At 34.7% G+C, this 24,619-nt stretch overlaps 1 protein-coding gene across 1 annotated transcript; it reads left to right on the forward strand.

Annotated features, from left to right (window-relative positions):
* The first annotated feature begins 426 nt into the window (after window positions 1-426).
* On the forward strand, window positions 427-7,289 carry LOC114076893 (transcription factor MYB77-like). The gene is made up of 3 exons (XM_027916591.1): window positions 427-818; window positions 909-1,149; window positions 7,023-7,289. Exons 1-3 carry the CDS (start codon window positions 427-429, stop codon window positions 7,287-7,289), a joined length of 900 nt encoding a protein of 299 aa, XP_027772392.1.
* The last annotated feature ends 17,330 nt before the right edge of the window (window positions 7,290-24,619 follow it).

Below are 24,619 nucleotides of genomic sequence, written 5' to 3' on the forward strand. Positions count from 1 at the left end.
AAGTAAATAATAAAAGAACATATGAAAGTAAATATCTTATATTTATTAGTTTGATGCAAATATACTTAAAATATATTTTCTGAAAGCAATTATCGGTCAAACTATAATTGTAGTCAAAATGGTTAGTTTGAATGTTATTATGTTTTTCTCTAAAATAACTTCTAGTCAAACTTCAATATTATTACGATCATATCTGTTCTAATCAAAACCATCAAACACTACTTAAAGGAAAAATGAATTAATTCATGAAATTTACTAATATGCTACACTATAATTAATAACTCTATACTAACTTGGTCACTCGTATACCTTCTATTCCCACTCCCACTATCTATATCCCTCTCTCCCTACAAGTCTTTATCAAGTAAAAAACAAGACCCCATTCTCCCAATTCTCATATCTCATTTTCTCGATTAGTTTTATTCAATGGAAATAATCAAGAAAAAAAGTATGATCAAGCGCCGATGGAATCCTAAAGAGGATGATCTGCTGCAGAAGCTAGTAGAGGAACATGGAGCAAAAAAGTGGTCTCTGATTTGCCAATTGATTCTGGGTCGATCCAAAAAATCGTGTAGGTTTCGATGGTGTAATCAGCTTAATCCTCAAGTGGATCATCGACCTTTTACTCTTGATGAACATGATATTATTATCAAAGATCATGCAAAATTTTGTAATCAATGGGCTATGATATCCTGTTTGTTACCAAGTCGTACCGATAATGCGATAAAAAATCATTGGAATTCATTCCTTAAACGGAAGTGCCCTTTGATCTTTGAAGATTTGACATTCAAAAATCCTCAACCACCATTGAAGAAATTGTTTAGTAATATGGAGGGTATAACTTCAGGTAGTCCATATAGATCTGATATGAGCAATTTGGTTTTGTATCCACACATAGCCGCAGATAGTCAAAATTTACCTCTTTCAGCATTTTCACAAGTAATGCCTGATCTATTAATATCTCTAAGTCGACAAGGATCTGTTTTAAGAAATTTTAGTTTATCTAGGTTCCCTCAATTAATCCTCTATCCGCCTGTTGCCCCACTAGTTGAAATTATGCCTTTTTCATCAGTTTCTGTTGTAATGGTCGAACCATCAATATATTTGAGTCCATGTGGATATCATATGAGCAATTTGGGTCTATCTGGGGTACCTCTGTTGAGTCTTTATCTGCGTAGTGTCCCACTGGGTGAAATTTTTACTTTTCATCAGTTTCACCAGTATTTCTTGATCCATCAACATATCTTAGTCTCTCTTTACCCGGATTTAGATGTACCAAGAATTTAAATTCGGGGGATCAAATTGAGCAAATAGGTGAATTGGCACCTATTATTGACATCTGAACCTACTCCATCAAATTTAATGCCTCAATTTTCAATAATTTAGAGTGAGAATTTTGGTCCTACAAGTATGGAGAAACAGTCGCTGAGCCCAGAATTTTCTATAGTTCTGCAAGATATGATACGAAAATAAGTTGAAAATTCTATGTTAGAGTTTGAGAATGAAAGGTCTTCAATCAACGTAGAAGATATAACGGGGACTGTTGTTAACAAAATCTGCGCTAGGAAATATTGAGTAAAGTTGAATGTGGAGGAAAAATGGAGATATCGTACTTATTATTTGCTTTAAAGTTTAGTTGATAATTTTAAACTTTCTCATTAGACTTTTTTAGGAATGTAGGAGAAAAAGTAAGAGAAAAAAGATATTCATAGAAGTGTATGGAATCCCCAAACACCCTCATCCCACCCACCCCACCCTACCTAAAAAAGAATTGAATATGAAATTTTAATTATTATTTTTGATGAAATCGATCATTTTTATACTATTGGAGGTGTTGTTATTAAATAGTTTTTCTTTGGTCTGTTTAATATTTAAATGCAACCATTAAACTGACCACTTAAGGTTTTTGATTAACTAATTCCTATTTGAGGCGGTATCAAAAAGAAATTTAATAAGTGGTTTGTTTTATGGTTTCTCGATTGATAACTATTTCCAAATTGATAATAATTAATGAGAAGTAATTTAATTTTAAATATTGTATCATTATTTTACTATTAAAAAGATCTACAGTCACACACTAGTGTGAATGCATAATCAAGATTTATTAACTATATAAGACAAATAAAAATATATTTGATGACTTATTTTAATAAATAATTAAATATACAATAAAAATTAGTTATAACCTAAAATTAAGTAAAGTTAGTAGATAACAAAAACCAAAGATGAAAGTTAAAAGAGTATTAATATTAATTCTTCTTCTTGCATGTTACTTAATTCTCAAGTTCTATCTAATTTATAAATCATTTGGTGAACTCTAAGGGGTTGTTTGGTAGGGAGTATTAGGAGAAGCAGTCCAAGTATTATGTGTGGTATTATTTAGGACTATGTTCGGTAGGAATTTTTTGTTTGTGTATAATCAATCCATAGATTAGTTATTCACTCTACATGGTATTAGAGTGTGTATAACTAACACCTTTCATATGGTGTTATTAGTTCGAATACCATGTGACTAATCTAGGTAAAGACAAAAATGCCCCCTCAAATCATTTTAATCATTTTATTTATTTTCTTAATTTTATATTTTATATTTATACTAATATATTTATATAAATAAATTAATTTACAAATTTATTATTTAGATATATTTTTTGTTTCTAAAATATGAGTTATTTAATCTATTTGTTATTATTAGGCGGAATGGTCTGGTGGACCCTTATACTTGTTTGCGTTTGCATTGTGAACCTTCTTCTTAACCTTTTGTCATCTAGACTCCTGAACTCAATAAAACACAATTTAATAAACCCCTATGACTATTGACCAAGCTTATGTGGCATTTGGATGTTTGAGTTAGCAAAAGTGTGTAACCACATACATATTAAGGCGAGTGAGGGAGCATTTTCTTAAAAAAATATTAAAAATTATAAAATAAATAATTTTTTATTTATTTTTAATCAATGATGAAAAATATCCTTTTTCTTCACCCATTACGCCTCCTTTTCAGCCATATCCATCCCCTGCTCATCCCTTTTTTTTTTATCTTTTACCACAATCTAATAAAAGAACCTCCATCTTCTTCACCCATTTTCAGGAGGAGACTTTTTGCGGAACCTAAATTTAAAATTTACAAGCCTTTCATAACTCAAATTGAAAGGCAAAAGTTGGCTGAATGGTTCAGGCATTAACAGGATGAGTTGGTGCTAGTCATAGCAACTTTTTGTCCTGAGCATAGAATTCCACGAAAATATGTCCAACCCCTTCTTTCCATACTCTTGTAATTGTTTTAAGAGATCTTGACATTGAAACCTCCTTGAGTCCATTGGTTCGCCGGCAAAGGGAGAGGTCGATGTTGGCGGTGCTCGTCGGAGACAACTGATTTGCTGTAGAGCGAGAGAGATGATGGTAGTAAGGTGCGGGGAGAATTAGGTGGGTGAGGGTTGAAGGATCTAGTCACGATAGTGAAAAGATTTTCGGCCAGATCTGATGGTGCGGCGACGACTTAGGTTGATAATTTTGTGATGGTTGAAGGAGGAGGAAAGCATCTTGAGGGCTATATTCATCATTTTCATCTTCTTCATAGATGAAGCTAGAAAGAAAGGGGAAGAAGAAATGCAGCAATGACTTTTTTTTTTTGGTGAAAAAAGTCGCAGGAGTATCAATTTTTATTTTAAGAAATAAATATAAATTTAATTGTTTTACTTTTTGTTAAATAATTTGGTTAAAAGATCTTTAAAAATATTTAAAAAAGATAATTATGACATGTCATTGATATAGATGATATGAATTTGACATGTCATTGATATAGGTGATGTGGATTTGACATGTCATCAATTTAAGGGAGAGTGAACTACACACATGATGAGTGGGGTTTAAAAATCTTATTTGTATTGAATTTAAGGATATAGATGACAAAAGGGTAAGTAGAAGGGTTCACAATACAAACGCGTATAAGTATAAGGGTCCACCAGACCATTCCGCCTTATTAATATAAAATATTATAATCCGACTAATATGCTAATCTTGAAGTATGAATTTAAGAATATTCGACAGTTAAATATTGTCTCTTAAGAGAAGCCCGCTAAACATTACAGAAGTAGTCTAAAACAAGAGAATAAACATCTCGAGTACAAGAATAGTTTAATTTATTTTTCTATATTTATTTTATTTTTAAGATAAAGAGTTTTTTTTAATTCATTGTTACTAAACGAAGCTCAATAAATTTTCTCTATAAATTATTAAAGTTGTGTAATCTTTTAAGATATTAACTCCAATTTATTAAGATGCCAATTATTTACTTCCAAATACTCTAAGTGAGAAAATAGTGAACATAACAATAAATTTTTATTCTCCTAGATAGTTAAATATGTTGTATAAAAATAATTTTGTCTGTAAATTATCTACCTTGACCCAATTGCATGAAATAGAAAATCTCATAATAACTCAAGGGTATAGTTGGAAAGAATTTTTTTGGTACCACACACAAAACTAGGTAAGAAAAGATGAACCAAACACTTGATAAAAATAATCCCTGCATTACTAAATCGTTGCATTGCCAATCTTTGCATTACTAGTCTATGCATTACTAATCTCTGCATGATTGATCTTTGTACCAAACGACCCCTAAGGTGCAAGTAGGGTATTCTAAAGGTGTTGTTGAGCACCATGAATGTCTAAATGGTCCGTGAAGATCCACACAGACCATGGAAGTCATCCGTGAAGGGACGTTGTCAGACTAAGAGTTTAGGATCAACATTAAACAACCATATCTTTCAGCACAAAATGAACTAGGTGGACCATGACCTGTCAAATTAAACATCTCCGAGCCCTTTTTCAAAGTCACCAAGTTTGCCTAATTCCAAGCTCAAAGTAATAAGTTATGTTGATTTTACTAAAGTCCTATTGTTCAGGGCATTTTCACGAGCTTCTAGACAGGCCTTGGTCATCATGATGGCCCGTGAAGCCCATCTGGAAGCCACTTTTGCATTATTTCAGTCAAGGTCGCATTGGTCTTTTCCCCAATGTGTTGGACACTTAAACTACATCGTTTGACGCCTAAACTACGTTGTTTTACTTTGTCTTAGCCTAATAATCTACTCAGAAAATACCAGAACCCTCATTCTCCAAAAATCACCCAACTTAGAGAGAAATAAAGAGGAAAAGTCAATTGTTTCTCCCAAGAACAAACATGAGTGTTCTTCGAAGTTCAGCCTAGAAATCTGAAGTATTTCTCTATATATTTTGTTACCTAGTATGTGATATTTCACTAGTCGGTTGCTTTCACCCATTAGGTCCCTAGAATTGAATTGGTTTTGGAATATCTCATAAACTATTCAACCTAGGGTTTCCTATTTTTGAAGCTTATTGTAATTTAATTTTTATAAATCACACAATCTAAATAACATGATTCTTGGTAGTGTAACGAAATATACTTCCGAGGAAAATTATCCAGAAAATGATACTTAAGAAATTAAATGCCATAACTTTCTGTATAATTATGTGCATTCCTTGAAAGCATGTTAGAATTTTGAGCTACTCAACATTTTAGTGTATTTTAGCTTTTCATTTAGGTGGGAGTATACTTAGAACCGAGTTGGAGTAGGTACGGGCTAAAGTTAACCCATCTCTCTAGGTATCACTACAATAAAAACAACTTTTAGCGGCATTAGATATTGACATTAATAAAGAAGGTTAAAGTCTTTACCGTCATTAGTTAAGTGTCTTTAGAACCAATGTCACTAAAGGTTTTAGGGACATATACCAATAGTGTTAATTGCCGCTAAAGATACATATTGAGCAGCAATTAATTCTTATTTGCCGCTAATGATCATTTTTGATGTAGTGTATGCTACTCACATAGTTGCCGATCTAAGGGCACAGATGCGATAGTTCTTGTTGGAGTATTCAATATGGTGAAGCTCGACTGTAGGATTTAAATTCTTTGAGGGATATTGAAATCTCAAGATTGATGACTCATGATTAGCAGGATTTGTAAGATAAGCTTAGATAAATGGCTAAGGATAACAAAAAGGCTAGAACAAGAAATTATGAACATTGTAAGCAAAGGTCAGGTTGTGGGAATCGCTCACAGTTTCAGCAGAGGTCTACATATCCTACACCTTCATGAGCTAGCACTATGAACCCCCATTTTAATAGGATCATAAAGGGAGAGTATCAGGCTCTAAGACATATGAGAGTGTTTTAGGTAGCCAAACTTTTCCAAATTGTCAAAAGTGTGGTAAGAGTCATCAGGGCAAGTGTCTTGTAGGCAGAGATGGGTGCTTTGGATTTGGTAAGTCGGGTCATAGGTTGATGGATTTCCTTTCTTCCATGAAAGGACAAAAAGGAAACACCAATAAGGCCCAGTCTACTACTTCAGCAGCACCAGTAGGTTGACCTACTCAGCATGGTGCCTCATCTGGTACAAGTGGTTGTTAGCAACAGAACAAGTTGTATACTCTCCTGACTCGCCAGAACCTAAAAGATTCTCCTGAGTGGTCACTGGTCCATTAAGAATCTTTCATTTACATGTTTATGCATTGTTGATCAGGGGGATACACTATTCTTTTTAACCTCTTACATAGCAATAAACTTCGTTGTCAGCCTAGAAGCTCTCTCCAAACTCTTCTCAGTGTCTACTTAGTTGGTGGCTCAGTTATAGCTAGACATGTATATGAATATAGCCTTATAAGAATTCCCCAATGAATCACCTCAACAAACCTTGTAGAGTTAGAAATGTTAGATTTCGGTATCATCCTTGGCATGGATGGTCACATTCTTGTTATGTATCAGTTGATTGTAGAATTAGGATCAATTGGTTTCAATATATGTCCATCATCAACTCATAGTTAGAGATAGTGACCTCCCAAATACAACTTTTAGGTCTCAATATTGTCACTACAAATTTGTAGTTACATCGGTTGGACTAAAAAATGCTCATACAACTTTCATGACTTAATGGATAGGGTGTTCAAATAGTATTTGGAGTTGATCATCATCGTCTTTGTTGAAGAAATTATTTTCAGAGTGAGAAAGAGCATGGGACTTATCTGAGAGTTGTTCTGAAAACTCTGAAAGATCACCAGCTATTTGCTAAGTTCAACAAATGTCAATTGTTGTCACAGTCGATAGCTTTCCTTGGTCATGTGGTATCTGGTGAAGGGATCCAAGTAGATTCTCAGAAAATTGAGGCAGTAAAACACTGGCCCAAAGCCACCTCTCAGACTGATATCAGAAGTTTCATGGGTTCGGCCGGTCATTATAGGAGGTTTGTTGTAAAGTTTCATTCATAGCTTCCCCATTGACCAAGTTAATTCAGAACAAGGTCAAGTTTTAGTGGTTAGATGATGTGACAAAAGCTTTTTAGAACTAGAGACCAGGTTAACTACAACTCCTGTCTTAAATTTACTAGAGAGTTTAGACGATTATGTAGTTTTATTATGATGCATCTGGGGTTGCCCTAGGTTGTGTATTGGTGTATAAAGGTAAGGTCATACCTTATGCTTCTAGGAAGCTTAAGGTCCATGATAAGAAGTACCCGAACCATGAACTCCAGCTTGCATCCATAAAGATTTGGAGACAATACTTGTATGTCAATATTGTGGATTTGTTCTTAAATTATAAGAGTCTCCAATATGTGTTCACCTAGAAAGAGTTGCATCTACGTTTGAGGAGATGGTTTCAATTCTTAAAAACTAGGACATGAATATTCTCTACAATCCGAGTAAGGACAATGTAGGACCTGACGCCCGCAGCAGACTATGCATGGGTAGTGTAGTATATGTTGAGGAAGGAAATAAAGAGGTATCGAAAGATGTTCACCAGCTTGCTAGCTTAGGAGTTTGTCTTACTGACACGTTATGGTTGGGTTATAGTTTAGAATGGATCAGAATTTTCATTGGAAGTGGAAGTTTAGGAAAAACATAATTGCATACATATATTACTTTAATTGGCAATTGCAGTTCACTAGTAAAAAGTTGAGGTTTTCTTCCAAGAAGGAGATTATATACTTTGTTACTAGGGTCGCTTATATGTTCCAAATGTGGATGAGTTGAGGCAACAGATCCTTACAAAAGACCATCATTCTAGGTTTTCTATTCATCCGGGTTCAACTAAGATATACTTTGATCTACGAAGTTTTATTGGTGGAACAAAATAAAGAGAGACATCACATATTTTGTGGCTAAGTGTCCTAACTATGAACAGATTACGGTAGAACATAAGAAACTGTGAGATGTGACACCAAAGATAAACATTACTACCTGAAACTGGGAAGTGATAAACATGAACTTCATTACGGATTTACCTCGTCATCACTGACAATATGACTCCATTTAGGTGATAGTGGACAGAGTCAATAAGTCCACTCACTTCTTGGCTGTCAAGACTACCAATTCAGCGGAGGACCATGCCAAACTCTATATGAATTATATAGTGAGGTTGCATGATATTCCCTTTTCTATCATATCACATAAAGGTCCTGAGTTTACATCGCATTTCTGGAAGTCATTTCAGAATGGTCTTGGTTAAGTAAATGTCTGTACAATATTTCATACACAGACGGATGGTTAGGTAAATCGTACTATTAAAAAAGTTTAGGATATATTGAGAGTTTGTGTGATATTTCAAGGGTAGTTGGATAATCACCTACTTCTCATAGACTTCACTTATAAGAAAATCTTTTATTAGAGTATTCAGATAGCTCCTTATGAGGTACTATATGGGCGTATATACAAGTCTCGACTTTGTTGGTTCGAAGTAGGTGAAGCAGCCTTGATTGGACCACATTTGATTCATGAGGCTATAGAGAATGTGCGAATCATTAGAGATAGACTAGAAACACTTCAGAGTCGTTAGTAAATCCTATGTAGATATGAGGCTAAGGGACTTAGAGTTTGAAATCGATGATTGGTTTTCCTAAAAAGTGACACCCATGAAAGGGGTGATGAGATTTGGCAATAAAGGGAAGCTCAGCTCCAAATCTTACAACATCATAAAAATGGTGGGTAAGATGGCTTATAAGCTAGAGTTGCCAACATAACTACAAGGTTCATCTAGTATTTTACATTTTTTTGTTGAAGAAGTGTGTGAGTGATCCATCATCGATAGTAACTTTAGAGAGTTAGGCTATAAAGGATAACCTATCTTATCAAGATATTCCGATTAAAATTATTGACCGTCAAGTTCGTATGTTCAGAAATAATATAACACTTCAATAAAGGTTTTGTGGAGGAGTTCATCAGTAGAGGATCTTTTTAGGAAGCAGAAGCAACCATGATGACCAAGTATCCTCACCTCTTTCCATACAATTACATTTAAGCTTGATGTAATAGTTCCTCTATAATATCTCATCGTTCTCTTGTGTAATTTCACTACTAGTATCATGTTTCCTCAATTATCATTGAATTTCAATATATTTGCATGTTCATGGAACTTAGTTCGATCAGATATTAGTTTTTAGTATTCAGTTGATGGAGATCTTTGCTCTTTCAGCCAAACTTAGCTTGTTTAGACTTCAATCGAGGATGATTGATCTCAAGTGGGAGATTTTGTAACATCTCAACAATCAAAACAAAGATTTTATATAGAGAAGGTCCAACCACAAAGGGGGTCTACAGGCCTTGAAGACGACGACGACTCGACACCCTACTCATGGTTGTGCACTCGGTATAATGTAAAAGATCACGGACCACTAGACGGTTCATGGAGCTCTATACGAGCTGAGAAGTGGTCCTTTAACGAGACACATAACAATCATGACTACTATGAAGGACCACGAACCACTATATAGTCTGTGGAGCTTCACACGAGCTATAAAGTGGCCCGTGAAAGAGTCTTGATATACTTTGAGGTTTGCGTTAACTTCGGACGATCATATCTTTGAGAAAAAATGATTTAGATGGCCCATGACCTATCAAATTAAGGGTTTTGAGTCCTCTTTCCAACTCCCCAAACTTAGCCTAATTTCAATCCGGAGTACAAAGTTATTTCGTTATAGTCAAGTCTTGGGAAGAGCATCTTCACGATCTACCTGACATGATGTAGTGCTAAAGACGTCCCGTGAAGCTAGTATTGAAGTCACTTTGTCAGCTTTTAAGAGATGTTTCACACTCGATGTCACTGATTAAGCACCACATACATTGATATAGTCTGTGAAGCTCCATACTAACCAGGAAGTTGTATGTGAAGACGAGTTTTCATACTAACAGTTTATGGTCAACTTTAAACAGTCATATCTTTCAAAGCAAAAATGAACTAGGTCATCTATGGCATGTCAAATTAAAGATCTCTGAGTACTGTTTTCTACACCACAAGGTTTTCCTAATTTTAAGCTCGAAGTAAATAGTTATGCCCATTTTGGTAATGCCCTATTAGGTAGGGCATCTTTACGAGCTGCGACATAGACCTTGGTTATTATGATGGCTCGTGAAGCGTGTCAGGAAGCCACTTCTGCAATATTTAAGTCAGGGTCACATTGATCTTTTTCCCTATGACTAGGGTACTTAAACTACGTCATTTAATATCTAAACTACGTTATTTAAATCATTATATGCCTAATAATCTAGTAAGACAATACCCGGAACAATCATTCTTTAAAAATCACCCAACTTAGAGCAAAAATAAGAGGAGAAGTCGTCTATTTCTCCCAAGAACAAGCAGGAATGTTATATCAAGTTCAGCCCGTAGATTTCATCATAAGTTATGTGGGATTTTACTTGTGAATTTCTTTCACCCATTAGGTACCTAGAATTTAGTTAGTTCTTCAATTTCTGACAAATTGTTCAGACCCAGGGTTTACAAATTTTGAAGATTTATTATTATTTTATTTATTATAGTTCCCATGATCTAAGCAACATGATTCTCGGTGATTTAGTTAATTTGCATGTATAGAATTTAGAGCCCTAGATTTTATCAACTATCAACTTATGGATTATATTTGCTAGGCAACACAATAAGAAAATCATTTTGTAGAAATTGAATGCCATAACTTTCAATATAATTATCTGAATTCCCAGAAAGCATGTCAACATTTGAGCTACTCACTATTTTAGTGCATTTTAGCCTTTCATTAAGTTAAGAGTAGACATAGCAGTTTACCCTCAAAGTCCCAAAAATAGGAGTCAACATAGGTTCAGAAGTCCTCTCTGTTGGCATTAATGTCAGTCTTCACACCACAATCATGCATTTATACCTTTAACAAGGTATATTGGGTACTCTTGATGAGGCGTATGCATCAGAATCCAAGTTTAGCTCGCGTGGTTTATGTCCATTAATAGTAGCTTATTTCAATGACCATTTTATCAACATTTTGTTCAACACATTAGTTACATGATTTATACTTGGTCATTTCATTTACTTGATTTTAGTTACATTTTTATATAGTTTATTTCCATATTTATTATTGTATTTCTCAATTATATCATTGCCCAACTTTGTATCTATATCCTGCATGCTTAGTACATTCCAAATACCGATGCATACTTTCCAGTATATTATTTTATGATGTAGGTTTAGATACTTGATTTCAACGTATCAGGACACTACTTCAAGTTCAAGTGCCAACGATTGTGTGAGTAGAATATAACCCAAGGGTTAGAATCTTTCCTACATGGAGTAGTTTTGAGAATCCATAGCCAAGTGAAAATATGTTCAAGACTATCATAGCTAAAGACATTTATGAATAAAACATGGTTAAATCGTAGGGCGACACAAGTGTAAAATATGAAGATTGGGTTTGTAATCACCTATCAACTAGAACAGTAAATAGCATAAAAATACAAATAGAGACGAGATTCTTGGGATGTGATAGGATTATTGACTAAGGTAAACAATCGGGAAATTGAAATTAATAGTAAGTTGCTGTAAATCAGTGAATAAGATAGACATTAGTAAGGATAAACTCTCTCTTGAGCAGTTTATCTCGAATTCAATTGATTTCTCTCGAACACCAATAAGAAATAATTAAGAACAACCTTCACCTTAGTCATTCACGTTATCGAGCTGAATGTTTTGAAAAGGGTTAAGAATTCACTCTCTCGAGCTGAACACATGACAATCCGATACTCACAGACCACCGATTCAGTAATTTTGGTTTTAAAACCTCTCTCTCGGGCAAGTCAAAAACACAAAGTTAAGATTGCCTTTGCAACTAAAACCCATTAAGTTCAACCAGAATTACTGAACAAAATCACTTTTAAACAACAAATAAACTATCAGTCATAATCACATAATCACGCCCCATGAATTGGGTTTTACCTAGATATAATAAAAAGTAAGAAATCAATATCAAATTGTGTTTCTATCAACTGGGTATCAATAATAATGTCTTTACACAATCTAAGATGAAGAATTTTCAACACCCACTTCCAATTTCTTGGAGTTGAAAATCTTCAAATCTTCAAAGCTAAGGAAAAATGTCTCCAAAAACTCTACTTTCCACTCAAACTTAAAAAACTCAAAAATAATATGATTCTATTGAGCATTGGATATGAAAGTCGATACTAAGCTAAAAATTTTGAACAAGTATTTATAGTCGAAAAAAGTGTGATGCGAAGGACCATTTGGCTCAATAAGTCGGGAGCGCCGATTCACTCGACGATCCGCCCTTTGATAAATTCCATCGCCTTTCAGCTCTGGTCTTAGGAATTTGTAAGTTTTGTAACATTTTACGAAAATGGCATTGCATCACAGAAGCGTTCGATGACTCGCTGACTGCTTCTTTCCATAACCCATTTGTTTTTCTACTTCAAGTCTTTGCACTCTATAATATTAAGCAAATCCTTGGCCATTCGGCGATCACCCACTGGGTTATGCGATCCTCCAGCCTTTTCTTTGTTTTTTTCAGCTGCCATGTTCCTTTTTGCCCATTAGTTTCCATGCTTTGTTCCTCAATCCAGATTCTTGAAACATAAGGATTTACATCAGTTATTGACATTAAATATGCATTTGATGACACTAAATATATTAAAATAAATCCCTAAATGAGTCCAAATTATGGACTCATCGAGATCCCCAACATAAACTTTTGCTTGTCCTCAAGTAAAACTCAAGTTCAAAAGTTAAAAAATCATGTCTCAAACAGTGCTATACAAGATTCAATTATGAATGCACACAAAAAGACTCAACTCACTAATGAAAGAATCAATTGTGTACCTAAAGATTCAGGTTGTAACTCAATATTATCAAAGAATCTCAAGCTCACTACTTGCTTCACATGAAATGCTCAAGCTCAACAAAGGTGTTAAAATTCCCTCACACAAAAGATGATTCCATATACACACATAATTTTTCAACATTTAATCCTCCAAAATCAAATGCAACGCCACATTCACAAAGATGAACACACGTATGTCTTCACCCATAGGCTTGCCCGTATTTTCCAACCAACACTTGTTTCATCTCACTCAAAATCAAAAAGGTCTTTCAAGGCTTATAATGGGGGTTGAGTGTAATAGTATGGTCATTTAGGCTCAGTGACTTTTATCCTAATGAAATGTGGTGCGAACAATAATTTCTTTCCTTTTATTCATCATTTTCATTTGTGCTTACAAGTTACCCAGTTATTCATCTTTCATGAACCATTGGAAACCCCATTTAATTTTTGAATTTTCACACTTTATTCCAAAAATATTCTTTTCATTTCATTTTTTTTGTATGGAGGGTTCCATTTTTTTTCAAAATTTTGGGTTAAAGGGGGACTTCTTTACACTTCTTGATTTACCTTCTCTTTTCACGACACCCAAACTTAGGCTTTTCGCGTAACTTGGCTATTAAAACAAACCACACATCATGAAGATTATGGGTAATGGATCAAAACAAGTTATAGTTTCATCAAATATCTTCCAAGAAAAGGCTAAGGCTCAAGGGGTGTTCAAGCAAGGTTCACACACTCACAAGGCAGGCCACAAAAGAGGTATATGTCAAATTGGATCATACTCTTCAAAATTGCCTAAAATCATATCAATAGATTGCATCAAATACTCAATTGGACAAACAAGGAAAATTCTAGGTGTCGTCAAACGTGGTTCACGGTAAGCTCATCACACAGTTCCGCTAGTGTGCAATCCTTATCACGAGCGACTCAATTTAATAATTGGCTAGTCACAACAAGATGCAAAGAGTTCACATATTTATTACGAAACTTCATTGGGATTCATCGTAGCCGTACATTCGTTTTTGTTTGATTATGAGCACTATTAACGTCATTGGTCTTGAACAAGACCGACACCAAAATTTGCAATAGAACAACCACATTAAACATAAACAAGAGGTCGCAAGCTCAATAATCCACAAAAATAGTGCAAAATAGAAAATAAAGCTCAAAACCAAAACATATATAAGAAAAACATCAATATTCATAGAAAAATCACACAAAAGGTGAGCCTCACCCCACCACAATTAAGACCATTTTTCCTCAAATGCAAATAAAAGAATCCAAAAGTCAAAATAAAGCAAGACAAAAAGGGAGGTAGAAGTGGTGATGTTTACACAGTTGCTCCGTATATGTTGGCATTAGTGCTCGGTACATTGGTTTAATCTCGTGCTTCAATACCTGGTACCATTTCAGAAGTAGTAGTGACTGCATTAGGATCAGCTAAGGATCTATCTGCTATTGAAGCCTATACAATTGCATTTATCATAGCCTCCTCTCTCTTAGTAAGGCATTTGTAAGAAATCTCCTTGTCCACCCCAAGCATCTTCTTCAATCTCAGCCTCATACTCGGGATCAACCACATCATCAATTTTATTCTCATCTCTGGTGGTGGCCGAAGGCATCTCTAGCACATCTTGAATCTCAACAGTCTAAAAAATTATAGACATGTTTGTAGATTACAGTTGATCCATCTCACTCCTCAACGCATCAATGACAGGTATCCACCTCCTCGGTGGCTCCATGGCCACACTGACACGCTGCTATTCGTGCTACGACGACATCAATGGTAGCGCGCAACGGTGTCACAACATCAACTAGGGCAGCCTGAATCATGATCAGAATGTAGTCCTCGATTCTTTCAGCCCGAGGATCGGCATAATGGGCAAGTTGACCCATTCGGAGTAATGAATCCTGATTGTGTGGTGTTGGGGAAACATTAGTAGCAGCATGTATAGGAGGTAGTGGAGCAGTTTAAGAACCTAAAGTACCAAAAGGTATACAAATAGATATACCTGCAGGCCCATGGGACAGAGTAGGCAAAAATACCTTTGTAGGTGGTGAGTCTGTGTCCACACCTAGAAAGGGTCCACTGGGGCTGCCTACTTCTTCTATTTTGCGTTCATCTTTAAAATATTCTACCTCGATCCTCCGTATGTCAGTAAAGGATGTGGGCATCACTTCCATATCCTTCTTTACATCTCTAGGAACTCGAGCTAGTCTACATAGCTAGGTGATCAATACTTGGAAAAGGGAGGTTTGGGTCAGTTTTTGTAATACCTCGGAAAATTTTTCGAACTCAGACTCAAACCATCCTTCATAGTGAGTAAGTTTTTGCAAAGTAATTTAAAATTTATTTAGTATCAAGTTTATATCACTAGATTTAGAACCTTAAGTTCTAAAAAGAACTAACTGGAAACAACAAAATTTTGAAATTTGGAGAGTTAAGTTAAGTATGAGTTTTGGGTCAACTTTAAACGACCATAACTCCTAGCACATGATGAGTTAGGTGTTCTAAAAGATGCCTTAGGAAATATCATTGAATTTTCTTTCCAACTCCACCGAGTTTGCTAAGTTTCGAGTTCAAATGAGTGCGATAGGTCTTTTTGAAGTTAGGCTATCCAGTTAAAGAAAGTTCGCCAAATATAGTAAGGGGTATTTTGGTCTTTTTGTTACCAAATCAGTTTAATTCATTATTAGTAAGATTTAGGGTCTAATCATTTTTGTTTCAGTTTTATAATCCTAATATACGCCTAGGGTTTTAGTTGAGAGTTCAAGAAGAGAAAAGAAGAAAAAGAGGAGATGATCAAGCAGTCGTTGAAATTCTTGCGTCTTGTTGCAGATTCTGGCCATGAGTTTGATAACTACAAGGTATGTAAGCTTCCATATTTTTGGATTTGTCCGCCCATATACCATACATGTTAATTTAAGCTTGATTCACTCTAAAAAGATGAAGGATTTAAGTTCTAGAGAAATGTTCTTGAAGTTCATTCTAAATCTTGTTTTGTTGGGGTTTTGATAATTTCTTGAAATGAAAGTGATTGTATTGAGTGGATTATTGTGTACCTAGGTTGAGTAATTGAATCTAAGGAATAAATGAGTAAATAAATTGATAAAAGCAATTTAGGATAAGAAAATGAGAGGCAATATGTTGAACTTGGCCTGGGGAAAGGCTGGCGCGGCGTGCCCTAGATGCGCCCAAGGGGATAGAGAGATGCCCTTGTAGTGAGACCATATACATTCTATGAAGTTAGTGGCATGCACCCAGTGCCCAAAACACGCCAAGGTCGCTTTCCCTCACTGGTTTTCCATCGAATGTCCCGTTTGAGTCCATTTTAACTGTATATTCACTCTCTTTGATTCTATTCACTCTAATTACTTTCAAACACCTAGAAATCATCCATAACACCTGATCATTACCTTCAATGCATAATCAAAATTCAAGGTAAAGTTAAGAATTAAGTCTTGAGAATTCTTCCTATCATTTTGAGAAAGTCTCTTTCAGCCTTTTGAGGAGTCTTCTACAATTTCTAGTATCTTGTTTCAAGACTTAAATAAGTGATAATGAGAATTATGAGAATGTATTAGTGATTCTACTTTGTCATCACGAGATCCTTCATATCATGAACCATAACTGTTGAATTCATAATTCACATTCAAGAGACAATTTAGAGTAGAGTTCAAGAAAGACTTTGAGTTGAATTGTGAATTCTTTGAGATCCATCATCGCTTTGAGTTATGTTTTGAGTAAGTAAGTACAAGAATGAGAAGATTCGTATACATGATTTCCTTATTATTGTTTTGACCCATGATTCAATTCGTTCATGACCATAATTCCCGCATGAACTTTATCAGTTGAGTACCTTTGAGAGTAGTAGCATCTTCAAGTTCTAAATCTTGAGTAATATGTTTCTAACCCATTTGAGTTTATAAATATAATAATGAAAATATTACATGTTACCCATGAAGTCCTTGAGTTGAATTGTTCATGTCCATATTTCCGCATAGATCCCATAAGTCGAACAGTCTTGAGATGAGCAGTGTTTTTGAGTCCTTCATTTGAGTAGTTCATGCTCATATTTCTGCATGAACCCTCTAAGTTGAGTATTCATTAAATGAGTGGTATAATTGATGTTCTTGAGTTCCAAGTATTAAGTTTAATCATGGTTAGTGAAAACCTTGCATTCAGTCATTCACCTACATTATTCGGCATTAACCGTATTTTAAGAAGTCTTTTACAAACATTTTAGCTTTGTTTTAAAGATTTAAAATTTCAAGTTGAGTAAAGAGTAAAGAGTGAAGATTGAAGTAATGAAGAAGTATATGGGGACTATTTATTTCTTAAGAGTTTTAAAATGTTTTCACATTTGAGAAGGAAAGGGAACATCGATTCTAAGAGAGCTTTTAAGCTAAGTTTTGGATAATTGTCTCAAATCAAAAAAAGAGGTTTGGTTTTAAAACAAATGAGATAAGTACATTTTTGGAAGTATTATTGAGCACCGATATGGGGATGCGAGTTCAGATAACTCAAGTCTCCGTAAACCATTAACCATCACGGGTAGTAAATGATCATACTTTTAGATGACTTCTTAAGATGCTTTTAGCATAAGCTAGTGAATCCACTAAGTTAAGCGTTCAATGTGTCAACAAAGTATAGCACAGTTCTGGAAGCGTCGAAAAGACATTGTATCACTACTTATGCTCATACTGGCGGTTGTTGGCTAGAGAAACTCCCATAGAAAGTATATTACTTTATTATATAAGTAAAGTTGAGTTTGTTATTGCATTTTCTTTAACAAACTTAGTTGCTTTTTACTATTTTATAAAGCTTTTCATATATTGCATGTGTATTGTTGCTTTATATTGAGTTGAATATCCATAGTTGATTACCTAGAGTCGAATATCATATCATTGAATTGAGTAAGTTTGAAAAGAGCTAAGTATGTTTCCGTTATATCAAGTTCAACCTTAAGTTTATGCTTTCGAATTCCTTTTATATGCTCGAAAATTCCACGTACTGATCCATTTGAACTGCATCTTTTGATGATACATACACATGTATTAAGGACTATCAACAGGATCTTCGTTAATACATCCGAGAGTTCGAGAAGCTATGGTGAATATCCTTGCTTCTGGAGGATTTTATTTACTTTTAGTTTAGTAAGGTGTTGTGGGTCTTGTCCCAACTTCCATTTTTGTCATTTAGAGGTTTCATAGATAGTAGTATTGTCACAATCGGGGAGCACCCCCAGACATAATTGGTGTCTTTATCCTCAGAGAGGACTTGGATAATACCATACATTTCGCAACATATCAGAGGTCAAAAATGCGGAAAAACAAAACTTTTACGTAGTGAGGTATATATAGACCTCTCACATATCATATATGGAGTTTACTATAACGACTGAAAGTAGCCCCTAAAAGTTAGAGTACTCTTAGATCTTCATACGTCATACTCGACCTCTCAGAGGTCTTATACAAGCCCTTAGACATCTTTTATTGCATAATTGTAGTAAAAATAGCGGAAAATTCAAATCTTTTCATAGCACATCATATGCTAGAATCATCATTTCATATATGTATATAAAATAACATAAGTACATAAAAAGACTCTAAGTCTCTTTTCCATCTTAGGACACAACTCAATAGAATAGAACAGGGACACGACCCTTACCAATATAAAATATAAGTCTAATCTATTACATCAACTTAAAGAAACATCTTGACGTAGGCAAGCCTTGAATCATAAGGGTCCCTTTACTTTAACTTGGGAGATCTATCCAAGCTCTTCACTTAGAAGACATCCTCTAGTCATCACCACCTACAATATGTGTAAAAATATGAAGAAAAATGGTATAGTACAAGAATACATTAAGTATGGCAACCATGGAAAAACATGCACTTAAAGAGGACATTTCATTTTAAATCATGCAACGTCTTTTTACTAAACTTCATGAACATAGGCACATATAAGCTCAATATAGTTCACATAAATCTTATCGACATGGATACTACTCATAATAGCACATAAAGCTATTTATCATACTGTGAGGCATATTCAATACATACAACACATACCTCTCTTTATCTTACTTCTTTCCTTAAGTAATCCTCAAGTGTACTTAGTACAATGTATCATCTTGAGGTCACCTTACTATAGACATTCCTGGTATGATTCATAACACAATCACATATACTCATAAGTCTTAAGCACCCCATAGACATCAACTTCACATAAGAACTATCAACCAAGAAAACTCCTAAGTCACACTAGTGCAATGTGTAGGTAGCATCCCATAATACAACTTCCATCAAGTGTACCTAAAAAGTCACCCTAGACTAGGCATAACATACTTAACAAGTCATAAAACTTTCAATTCATAACCAGACATATGGCCACATACTTTATAGCGTCACATAAGGACTCTTCCTTTACTACAACCTTAGACATAACGTATTTAGTTCATATCATAGGTAAACCACCCTTATAACCCTTTCACAAGCTTACTTGTGCAATGTACACATGGAGTCCCATACCCCCACATCTACTAAGTAAACTCATTTGGAATCCATAAGTGTAACTCACATGCATAGTCATAGTTCATATCTTAACATAGCAAAGTCACATAAACATGCATTCATACAAGTCATATATAACATAAGTCTTTACTTCATAAGAGGCTCCAATCCTATCCTTTCTTGAAGTCATTTGGTGCAATGCATAGGTAGGGTCCATAGACCTCCCTATACTAAGTACACTTCTCAAGGAATTTGATTAGAATTCATATTATTATCTTAGTTCTTTTCTTAACCTTCGGAGGACATAGCCATAACTAACATAGACCATGTGAGCTACATGGAATCCGAAGTTCTACTCCCACATCGAAAAGAGAGGGTACTACTTGCCAATGTAGGACCTTCATACCAAATAGTCATTCTAGTGGATCCACTAAGCTAAGACCTACGGGGGAACATAGTTATGGAATAATGAGATTGATTCTAGAAACCTTGACTTCTAACGTGGAGGTTTCCATCTCATGATACAACATCTAGGTTGGGAAGCTGGTCTTACTAAATGTGGAGGTTCTCTTTGTAGGAAGCCAAACTTACTAAACATAAAGCTCCCTCTCTCATTTGTCATGTCCACTCGGTGCTAAGATTAAAATCCCTTTTTAAACATTATTAAGCCTTTAGATAACATTAGTTCATAAAGATTAGGCATTGGGGACTTACTCCCTCATATATCATATAGCTCAAAGGTATCTAGGATGAGAATGTTCTTTCATCATAGAACCTACATTAGTTGAGTATGTCCTTTTCACATAATCATATCATATTCGTACTATAGTCTAGATTAGAGTACAATTGAGTAATACCTTTCAAGGGACTCACTTATTCATTAGACTACCATTAAGATATTTCATTCATACATGCATGTGTGTGTATATGTACATATATGTGAGATCTACCTACACATAAACACCTTTAGGCACACACGTTCATAACTTCACTAATCATATACTTTACATGCATAGAAATAGGTAATCATTCATAGGAGAACTATCCTTTCCTTAGTCAACATGAAGCTACCCTAGTGATAGATATGCATGAAGTATGTGTGTGTACATTGGTCAACATGATCACATAATGACTATCACATAGCATTAAGGAAGAAACGCTCAAAAGATCACAACACATGTACAATAATCCTCATGTCTCGAGTCATACACACATATAAATTATTAAGGACTGTAGACTACACACAGTCACATTAAATCATAGGAGACAAGAATATATTCGCATTAGAAGAAACACTCCTAGTATACTTTGATCACACATTCATATAGGGTTCATATAAGTAGGGGTCATGCTACATGAGTATTCATCATCGTTATTCATCTTAGACCACACCTAACCCTAACATGATCTTCACGCATACTCAACATCATCCACACACCTAACTCATACAACTAGTCCGGAAGACTACTCATATACTTCTCATATCATCAATTATCTTAGAACATGATACTAGAATCAAGGCTAAATCCTTCAACTTCCTAAACATGAGATAATCATATCAATTCATCTTGCATATAATTCCTTCAAAGCCATGTCATGAGAAAGATACATGTACAAGAATGTAAACACCGCCACCATAAGTGGACCATACCAAACAATGCCCTTCAAGGCCAAATCAATATACATTCTAAGCAAAATTGAAAGAAATAGGTCAACTATCAAAATCTCTAAGGTAATGATCATCTTGATCAATTATTCAAAAATCAAAATCAATTGATATAGATAAGACTATGATTAATCAATATACTATAATATAATAAAATGGAATCATAATCTAGTCAAGATCACAAGACCCATAACGTATCAAAATTTTAGAGGATAAAGAGATCATCGGTTCTTAATAGATTTTGATTGAAAATCATGTTTAAATCATAGATCAATAATAAAATCACCATTAGAATGCTTTTGAAATCACTTCGACAATGAACCCATTGCTAGATTGAAAGATAGGATTTTTTTACTTAAAATCATGTTTGAAAAGCATTGAAAGGACTCCATAGATGAATGGTTATCTACGGATTAAGGATTACCATACCTTCTAAATTATAAAGACCACGAAAATTGAAGAAGGAATCTCCAAGAATCCACCTCCATTGCTTGTTCTTGAGCTTTGTCTTCAATGGACGTTTTGGGGTTTTCTGGTCTTCAACGGAGGTTTTGGGGTTCTTGGAAGAGAAGAGAGTTTTGGGGATTTTAATTTATTAATGGGTGTTGGGGTTTTGACTTGGGAAAGGGGATAAAAATGTCCTAAAAACAGTTTTTAACCGGCTCCCAAAGTTACCAAAACACCCCCATACTTATTGGGATTTTAAGACATGTCAAAATTGACTTTAAAACGACGCAACCAAATCTGGAAAGTGGCTTCACGTTGCAGAAGCAGCTCCTAATTCTGTCTCCAAATATTTTTGAGGCAGTGAGCCTCGTGTAGGGCGCGAAGCACAGGCACACTCAGTGGCAGGCGCACGACGCGTGTGAGGCTCTAATTATTGATTCTGCACGGTGCCTTGGGCAGCTTCCTTGTCCAACGTTTGGGTCCTCTTCGGGGGTCCTTAGGGTAGTCCTCAAGGAGTCGTACCTAAATGTTTTGACCCTAAACATGTATATTAAGGTTCTATGGTGACCCCTACTATTTTTGAACTCCATAGAACACATAAAAATAAGGAAAATATACAAGGATACACTAGCACATCTAAAGACTTACATTCGAACGTCTTGGACGTTTGACCTCCAAACCTCTTCACATATATTATACAAGTTGTAAAACACTTTATTAGCATGTTATTAACCCTTTTTGACACATGTGAGGCTCTAGCTATCTTAATTCATTTTGAGGGTCATTACATTTACATAGACTCCTCGCTTATTGAAGCTTACATTGGCTTCTTATTTAGGCAACATAACCAATACATAAGATATAGTCTAATAAAATTGTCTCACATTAAGACGTATAAAGAGTATTACAACATTTGGTCATAGCCCATACTTTAATAAAATGAGCCTTATATAGGCTTACAACAATCGTCTCCAAGATAAAGGAATGAATAAGTGTCTTTTAGACATAACAACAATATAACTAGAATTGTGAAATTGTAACATCCCCGAACATTGAGGACCTACCAATAACTTGGGAAATAGTGCCAAGTCTTCTTGAAAAGTGGCCTCCTATACTTCAATGGCCCGAACCTACATTGTTATGGGAAAGGGAAAGAATATGGGTTAGTACAAACCACATGTAGTAAGTATGGAAACATATGCACATAAAACCTTTGAAATCATGCTTACAATGACATTTTGTTCAAAACCATGATAAATGACTCCTTTATTCACAATTAATAATATATACAAGCCAATAGGCATAACATCACTTAAGACAAGTCCATATTCATCACAAGACCATCATCATCATATAATCAAGTAAACATTGATATCATCAACATAAGGTCATATTAATATGAATAGCTTCAACATAAATTCATAACAACATTTTATGCAATATAGTTCGTAACATCATAACAGACAAGACCCTTACCAACAATTCCATTACAATCCTACAAGTGCAATGCTCATGTGAAGCACCATAATCCCACATAATCAAGTAAACTAGAAAAAAGATCATAAGTAATGCCTATCTTTATATATCATAACATCATGTGTAGTTATCATTATATATAACAATTTAGACCAATAGCATGTTCATCAATGAATCTAATATCATATAGGATCATCAACATGTAAAGTCAACATTTGCATTTCATTCATATCATAACTGCATAAGAACAACCTCCTAGGACTTCCCACAAGTCCAACTTGTGTAATATATAAGTAGAGTCACATACCCCTACCTCCACTATGTAGAACCACTTAAGTCACCCTAGTTAGTATCCATCTTCATTACTTCATTCATTCATTTTACTTTCAGGAATAATCGCCTAAATTGACAATATACTATGTGAGGTACGGTGTCATGAAACCCTACACCGAAAGAAGGTGCTCTACTAGCCAAGGTAGAACTAAAACTTGAACAATAACATTCTAAGTGGATCCACTAGCTAGTATTTTTATGGAGGCAACATAGTTAAGGAACTAAGAGATATACTTGAAACCCTATTTATGCACACTTGCATTGTAGTCTCTATCTTATGAGAACCATTGTGAACCTACTTTCCCAAATTGGGAAGGGGCACCTCTCATAACTTGTTCATTCGGTTCTAAGCTAAAGTCCCTTTTTGAAATGTCGTTAAGTAATTCGTAGTTATCATAGCTTAATATAGGCCATAAGAGACTAACCCCTTGTATCTCATGTCATTAGCTCATTAGGTATTGCATGAAAATTTACTTTCATAATAACCCTTCATATTTGAGATTAGTACATCATAGTCATATCATAGTAAGGCACACAACTGATTCATAGTCAACCTTGTATCATCATACCCTTAACATGATCTCACAATTCACATATTAAACACATTTCATCATAATCATAATATCATCATCTTCTTAATCTAATAACATATAATATTTCAATTGAACATAATCCTCAAGTATAAACCAACATCATTGAAGTAAAGAAATCAAGATAAAAAAGTCTTACCAATTAGCCTTCATAATCCTTCTTCAAGGTATTACCATAAACCCAATAATATTAATCCACAAATTCACTTAATAACATCATATAGTAGTTATCTATACAAGAACTAAGTCACTTGAATCATCACTACACAATTCAACCTCAATTCATAACCTAGGGTTAGGGGAAAAGGGTTAGATCATGAATTCTTCCATACAACTAGGTCAAAGACTAAGAACTACAACAATTACCAATATTCAATCATAATCTATCAATATTAATCAAAGGAAACCAACATCAAATCAATTTGAAAGATCAATCATGAA

This window comes from Solanum pennellii, chromosome 4 (assembly GCF_001406875.1).
Source record: "Solanum pennellii chromosome 4, SPENNV200".
In the NCBI taxonomy this organism is placed as follows: Eukaryota; Viridiplantae; Streptophyta; class Magnoliopsida; order Solanales; family Solanaceae; genus Solanum; species Solanum pennellii.

Coding starts and splice junctions, on each gene's coding strand:
- LOC114076893 (XM_027916591.1), top strand. CDS start 427: ATGGAAATAATCAAGAAAAAAAGTATGATCAAGCGCCGATGGAATCCT. Junction 819..908: donor CAACCACCATTGAAGAAATT/GTTTAGTAATAT, acceptor AGCCGCAGATAG/TCAAAATTTACCTCTTTCAG. Junction 1,150..7,022: donor GCAATTTGGGTCTATCTGGG/GTACCTCTGTTG, acceptor AATTATTTTCAG/AGTGAGAAAGAGCATGGGAC.